This window comes from Cryptomeria japonica, chromosome 5 (assembly GCF_030272615.1).
Source record: "Cryptomeria japonica chromosome 5, Sugi_1.0, whole genome shotgun sequence".
Classification (NCBI taxonomy): Eukaryota; Viridiplantae; Streptophyta; class Pinopsida; order Cupressales; family Cupressaceae; genus Cryptomeria; species Cryptomeria japonica.
The window spans coordinates 413,779,282-413,786,750 of NC_081409.1; the positions used below are offsets into that span (position 1 = coordinate 413,779,282).

At 33.4% G+C, this 7,469-nt stretch overlaps 1 protein-coding gene across 1 annotated transcript; it reads left to right on the forward strand.

Moving 5' to 3' along the window:
- Positions 1-965: 965 nt before the first annotated feature.
- LOC131076468 (uncharacterized) lies at positions 966-5,257 on the forward strand. Its single transcript, XM_058013660.2, has 3 exons — positions 966-2,807; positions 3,370-3,670; positions 4,746-5,257. Exons 1-3 carry the CDS (start codon positions 1,899-1,901, stop codon positions 4,880-4,882), a joined length of 1,347 nt encoding a protein of 448 aa, XP_057869643.1. The 5' UTR covers positions 966-1,898; the 3' UTR covers positions 4,883-5,257.
- Positions 5,258-7,469: the final 2,212 nt, after the last annotated feature.

Here is a 7,469-nt window from a genome sequence, read left to right on the forward strand (position 1 = left end):
AGTGGGATTTAAGGGTGGCAGAGTGTAGGCATGCAATGCAACAATAAGGTCCACTTTGGGGACTGTGCCATACAACTTGTGGGGGTGTGCCCAAACACGTGTCAATCACCACACCAAATTGGCAATTTTTTGACACCTTGGCCAAATCATCATTTTACACGTGGCATATACACATAATTAAGAAAAGGATTTTTTTTTAATTTGCAAATTAGATTTCCAATGTAGGCATAAAAATAATTATGAGGTCCATCTGGCAATCCATGTTAACCTTGGAAGTTAGGGTGAGCACATATAGGCCCCCTCCCCTATATCCTATATATAGTTAGGTATTCCTTTCATTGATATCACTCATGTTATATGCCTTGCATTCTTATTGAATATAATATTGTTTATTCTATCATTATTTTTTAATTAATACTTTACTTTCATTGATTTGCATTCTTGGATAATTTCATAGAGAAATCTTACAAAAAGTTTCATTTGTTCATCTTTGAGAGATGTACAAGGATATTAGATGATTTCATCAAGGGGGAGTGTTCAATTAGTGAGACCTCTAACTCCCTAAGTCAATCTTAAAAGAGAGTGAAAATTAAAAGTGACTTGTGAATTGTTTTCATCAACACCATACATTCAAAATTATTTAGCTCTCTCAATACATGAGAGAAAACATGCATTGGTTGATGTTAATTATATATATCAACTACTAAACATTTATATCCAAATAAATTCTTTCAAATATTACTATCCAAAAAAAATTTACAATATTTTATAATATAATATTCATATCTTCTTTCATTTTATTTTTTAATATTTTTAAAATTAATAAAAGTCTTCAAAAACAAACACAAAACTAATCGGATAGGAAGTTGGATTAAATAAGGAAAGTCTCATGGTTATATGAATCTTTAGATGATTACCAAATAGTTGTAGTCTAATTGGTTGACACAATTGGTGAGCATCATGTTCTTTGATTACACTATCCACCAAGGTTCAAATCCCCCAAAGGTATGATATAGCCAGGATTGTACCTCAGGCAAAGAGAGGTATGATTTAAGGGTTGAGGTCAAGATTATACCTGAAGCAGAATGGATACCCACTAATCCTTAAATTTCAGCCAGAGACATATCAACATAGTGATTGTGATTATGTCATCCAGGAAGGTTGAAACCTACAGTGATATGATGTAAGAGTTGAGGCCAAGATTGTGCCTCAGGCAAATTAGATACCCCCTTAGTCCTTATATTTCAGTCAAAAACATATCAACATGATGATTACATTATCCACCAAGATTCAAACTCAGAAAGATCTGATATAAGAAATAAGATCAGAATCATACCTCTCATTTTTTGTTTAAGAGAATGGATACCCCTCTAGATCAGTGAAAAAGATATCAGCATAACTTCTTGAGCTGGAAGATATAAAATCATCTATAAAAAAAAGTCTGTACACAGTTTTTTTGGACGGAAATATTTTGCGTTGTCTAGAAGAATTAAGAATGGCATATTTAGGCCTGGTTGGAAAGCTACTTTCTGTTTTAAAAGCAAAAGCCGAAATGCCAAAGCACTGAAGAAAAAAGAAACTTGCAAGAATCTCCCTACGCATCTTAAGCTGGAGTATTACTTAAGTATTTTCCAGAGTTGCCGCTTTCGACCAGCTTCTTAACTTAAAAACATAAAGAATTTCAAAGGAAAACAAAAGAGAGCAACAGAATGCATTTTAATTTTATGCATTTTCTTGGTCGGTTGAATTCTTTCACTGTATTGCCAAGAAGATCTTTTTCTTTAGTTTGCTTGGAATCTAATTCTATAGAGAAACCATGGATTTCTTATATAGGCTTCATTTTGAATGGAGCTCGGCAGACGCAATTGTAGTTGTTTGGTTAAGGAAACAGTGTAGAAATGGAGGATCTTGGTTGTTCACTCATAGAGGAGAGAGTTAAAGATGAGGAGGAGGGCAATGGCTGCAACAGCGGTGAGGTCTCCCTCCTGAGTAAGGATTATAAAAGATCCAGCTCGAACCGCAGAGATGAACTGAGGCATTTCAGGACAAGCCTTTGCTGTTGGGGACTTGATCAATCCACCAGATTAAGAAGAGCATTTTCACTGATTCTGTTTATTTTGTTTACAATTTGTGTTCCTGTTTTTAGTTCGTTCTTTGTAGAATGCCCTAAATGTGATGAACAAGGCTATGCCTTTGATAAGCTCGTTCAGATTCCTCAGTGCATACTTGCTTCCATCTCTTTTATTGCCCTTTCCCGCTACCTGCGGAAATATGGTCTCAGAAAATTCTTGTTCCTGGACCAACTGTGTGATGACACTGCTCAAGTGCAACTAGGGTACACAACGGAGCTTGATAAAGCTTTCAAACTATTAGCCTGGATTCTCCTTCCCTCCTTCCTTATTGAAATTGTTCACAAAATTTTATGGTACTCAACTGTAACCGTCTCAATTCCCTTCATCAGTGGCCGGATTCTTAGCACTTCGTTAGTCTTTACAGCTGTTATTACGTCGTGGCTTTATAGAACCGGTGTTTTCCTCTTAGTTTGTATGCTGTTCCGCTTGACATGTCATCTGCAAATTCTCCGGTTCGATGGTTTCAGGAAGTTTCTTGAAGAGTACAGTTCTGATGTTAGTATTATTTTGAAGGAGCACATGAGAATTAGGCATCAATTGTTTCTTACCAGCCACCGTTTTCGATTTTTCGTTCTTGCTTCTTTGCTTACAATTACCATCAGTCAGTTTGCTGCTCTTCTGATGACATTGTCCTCTCGCACCGAGATCAATTTCTTTAATGCTGGAGATTTAGTGGTATGTTTTCTCTTCCCTGTTTTTCTTTCATCCTTTTTCAAAATTTGCTCTTATTTTACCAATATATGTTCATAGCATTTGCTCCGATTAGGAATTAGGGCATATGATCTGAATTTTGAAATGTCCTGATTCAGAAATAGCATACGTTCAGTCACAGGTTAACTAATTACAAATCTCAGCAAAAGAATGAAATTATATAGTCAGGACACAGTTTTTTAAGTGCATGAATTTCTGATACAACCCTGTTTGCTAGAAATGACCTGTTAATTCAATGAATTGTTTTTCATTTATTTGATTGTAGTATGTTTCATCAAACAAGGTACAGGGCAATGCCCCTTGGATTACATGGACTAGTGGATTAATTATCAAATTGTTCAACAGCCAAAAGTAAATTTTTGTCAATAAAATTACGACAATTATTTAAACTTTTGTGGATAGATGAGATGTAAAATCATCATTGTTTAAATAGAACAGCTTTGCTCTAACTGAGAGAAGTGAGAAAGTGTCTGGTATTAATGGTTGGACATTAGAATCTAAGATTTCTTTAAATTGATTTGTTCAGGTCTGTTCTGTTGTCCAAGTCACTGGTTTCTTGCTTTGCTTATTGGGAGCTGCAAGAATTACACACAGAGCTCAAGGAACAGTCTCTGTCGCTACAAGATGGCATGTACTGGCTACCTGCACCTCCTATGGTTCCTCTTATCCTCAGACAGAAAACTTACCATCACCTCAGTCACATGTAGAGAGTTCTGTAAATCCTTTCTCTTGTGTCGACTCTGCCAGCGATTCTGAGACATCTGAAGTATTTTTCATGTTTCCATCCAAAGATGCGTCAGCTGCCTTTGAGATTAGACAAGCATTTGGTAAGTGATTTCCACTGAATAGACTGATTTCATTAAACACAATATTTCTGTCTCTTGAATTGAAAAGATTTTGAATGAAATGTTATATTGATTTTTTGTATCAATGATTTTGATTATACTCCATGATCCATTAGCAGTATAACTCCAGCAAATAAAATGTAAGAAAATTACAACCCAAGATGTCTCTGAAATTGATATAATGAAATTTGTGACCAGTTGCTCCTTGCCTTGGATCTGTGGTAATATTTCTCCCAGTCAGAACTCAAGAGGAATCTTTCAAGCGTACAGAAAACCTACAATAGTTGTTGTCTACCCCCTCTGAACTAGAACTATCATTCTGAGCTTCACTGAGCATTGTTGACATCCAATTACTTTTGGGTAACAAATATTGAAGGAGATACAAACGAATTTTCCAATTTCTGCTTTTGCCAGTTTCATCTTGCTTTCTCTTCTAGTGCACATAATCTCCACTCTACACGACATAATCACAGAATATAGGGGAGTGAGCCTCATTTTATTTAACAAAACACTGGAAGTATGATGGTTATAACCAATTTGAAACCTGATTCATTAGAGTATTTCACCACTCTATTCCTCATCTCCCCTTTTTTATATACAAAAATCACAACATATGTCCTGTTCTGTTTTAAGCCTAGTTAACAAAATGTTGATGCTATTAGTGTAGTTTCCTTATATATTAGTGAAAATATTGTGCATACATAAGTTCTGTGAACAGAAAAGAAAGAGAAGATACCAATATCAACGTTTTAAGGGACTTTGTGAGACTTTGTGACAATCTATGCATAAGCTATCTCTTGTTCTTGTGGATTTGAACTTCATCATGTTCTTAAGGCCTAAGCACAACAAGCAAAATCCTTTTATCAGTAATTTTGGACGACTAGATTGAAGAAAATTAATCCAGGCATCCAAAACTATCCAGAATATATCTTCCTGCCTCAGATCTAAGCAAAAACTTATAATCCTGTGATTTGAACTTTACATGTTGATGCTTAATTCATAGACAGGTATTGCATGTATCTGGCTTGTTGATTATAATTTGCTTTATTTTGTGCAGTGACATATTTACAACACAACAATGGAGGCATCACATTGTTTGGATTTGTTTTGGATCGTGGTTTGCTGCATACACTCTTCGCATTTGAATTCTCTCTTGTAATGTGGATTCTTAGCAAAGCTATTCGCTTCTCCTAAGCTGTTACAGTCCTTTCCAGATTTCTGATATGTTCATCAATGTTTAGGCCTGCATGATGACTTAGCTCCATGGATTTTTTTCCCGGTCATGTTCCTTATTCTTTTCATAAAATATTATTTCTCTGTGTTAGAGCTTTGGCAAAGCCATATTAATAAGGTTTTTGTGTGTTTATAGAGAATAATTCTTCTTACTTTTGTATGAAAGAAGAGTATCCCCTAGATACAGTTGAATCGTCAGACCCATATTAATAAGTTTTTCTGTGTTTAAAGTGACTTAATAATTTATCTTACATTTGTATGAAAGAAGAGAATCCCCTAGATACAGTTGAATTGGAATCTAGGTAAATAAAAAAAACTGTCTAGTTTAATTCTAGACATCGTGGATTTGATCTGTGATTGCTGTGGATTTGAACTTTGATGTGTAGATCTAGTTTGGAAAAAAAACAAAAAATAAAAACATATTTCTGTAAATTGGTTTTTAATCTTTGATATTTGGCAAGCTTGTAAGGACTACAATGTTTACAAACACCTTAAGGAATCTATTAGATCTTTAAAATTAAGTTCTGTTTTATGACTTGGAATGAATAGTCAAAGAAAACTTATAAAAGCATGCAAGTGGTCTATATGCATATGATGTAGATTTTGGTTATTTGTCCCTTATAAAATTGAAGTGTGTTATATTCTAGATTATGAATTAATGATACTTCAAATGTCTTTAAATAAGAACATGTCACATAAATATATACCATGTCAACTCATAATGGCTAGTAGGAAGGGGTGGAAAAATTGGAACATGAATTTAAACATTTGAATTTGAGGTTCATTTTCATATTTTGTGGGATAACAAATGTGAGTGAATGGTGAATGTGTGACAATAAGTGTAATTGGAAGGAATAGAAAATGATAAGAATCGAGGAATAGAAAATGATAAGAATCAAGGTAGGAGCCAAACATGGCACAAGAATGTGTCACTTGTTTATATGTAATTGTATTAAAGATATTCCACAATGTGGGTAGAAAACTAAATGGAAAATGGCATGGCTATACAAATTTTACCATTACAATAATGTGTTTGAAAACAACTCTCATTGAGATAAAATTAATAATATTTAAAAATATCACTCAAACTTTCAAAATAAATCCTCCAATTAAAAATAACTTAAATAATTTGATCTCCTATTTATAGACTAAGCCTAGAATATATCTTCCAAAGATAGACAACCTTCCCAAAGTAGATCATCATTTCTATTGGAAAGACCCTTATACCATGTTGGAAGGGAAGAGGGTATTTACTAATGTTCCATGACAAAAACAAATATGAGCTTAATCTACATATATAAGAGCATGGGATTATAGCTACTCAATAAATAACTATAGACACAACTAAATGATGTAGTAATGGATGTACCTACTGAAGGGCAACCAATCCAAGCAGCTCTTACTATATTGATGGTGTTAACCTTAGTAGCTATGATAATAACATACTTTGAATCAAAACAAAACTATTTCTCTTCACATAATAAAACGTTATTAATTCTCTATCACATGGCTCCTAGGAAAAAGCATAAAAGGACCAACTCATCCTACAATTACAACCCAAACAAGAATGCATACTTTTGGATCATGAGCAATAAACTATAACTATTATCATATCTTGACAACATGGCAACAAACAAAAAATCTCACCTAATACCTAAATCTAATTACCTCAATCCCTCTAATCCCACAACAAACTTCTCACAACCTCCTTACAACTTGACTAATACAAATTGTTGACTATATGGAAATATTAATCTTCTATACAACTTGACCATATTGAGATATCACCTTTCCCATCCCTGCCATTTTTCTTGATTTATAAGGATGAAGCATCTATTTTGAATCACCACTAACTTGAATTAAATTGCCCCTACATCTTCATTGTTGTCACAATTAGCCACACACCCAATTGACTCCAAAATTAGAAGACCAAATTACATAAGAAAAATTAATAGTTATTAGTTGTTGTAGACACCTAAAATTGTCCAATCTAATTAAATAAATATCTTTATTTATTTAATTACTTTAGCCTAATTCAACTATTAATTAAATAAATCTTTATTTATTTAATTAATTCATTTATCCTCTTCTAGCCTTATTTCTCATTTAAATAAATACATTTATTTATTTAAATTATCCTTTTCCTAAATTAAATAAATATCTTATTTATTTAATTATCCCACTTCTTCTATTAATTAAATAAATCTTTATTTATTTAATCAATTCATTAACCTTTTCTACCCATGACACATGTCATTCATCTCTTAATTCATACACTACCTACCCCTTTCATTATTTTATTATTTATTTTACCTACCCTCTAATTATAGCCGACCTCCTTTTACACCTCTCAATCTTATCCCTCCATTTCATATAGTGTCTTCTATATAAGGAGATACTTCCTTCATTATCAAACCCTAATCAATCATCCTGATGACCTGGCTATTTGATCAATTGACTACTTGGCATATGCGATCCTACTCGCAACCACATTCCGTTCTTTGTTGAGCTCTTGTGCACATAAAATATGAGAGCAAATATATCAAGC

Coding starts and splice junctions, on each gene's coding strand:
- LOC131076468 (XM_058013660.2), top strand. CDS start 1,899: ATGGAGGATCTTGGTTGTTCACTCATAGAGGAGAGAGTTAAAGATGAG. Junction 2,808..3,369: donor TTAATGCTGGAGATTTAGTG/GTATGTTTTCTC, acceptor TGATTTGTTCAG/GTCTGTTCTGTTGTCCAAGT. Junction 3,671..4,745: donor TGAGATTAGACAAGCATTTG/GTAAGTGATTTC, acceptor TATTTTGTGCAG/TGACATATTTACAACACAAC.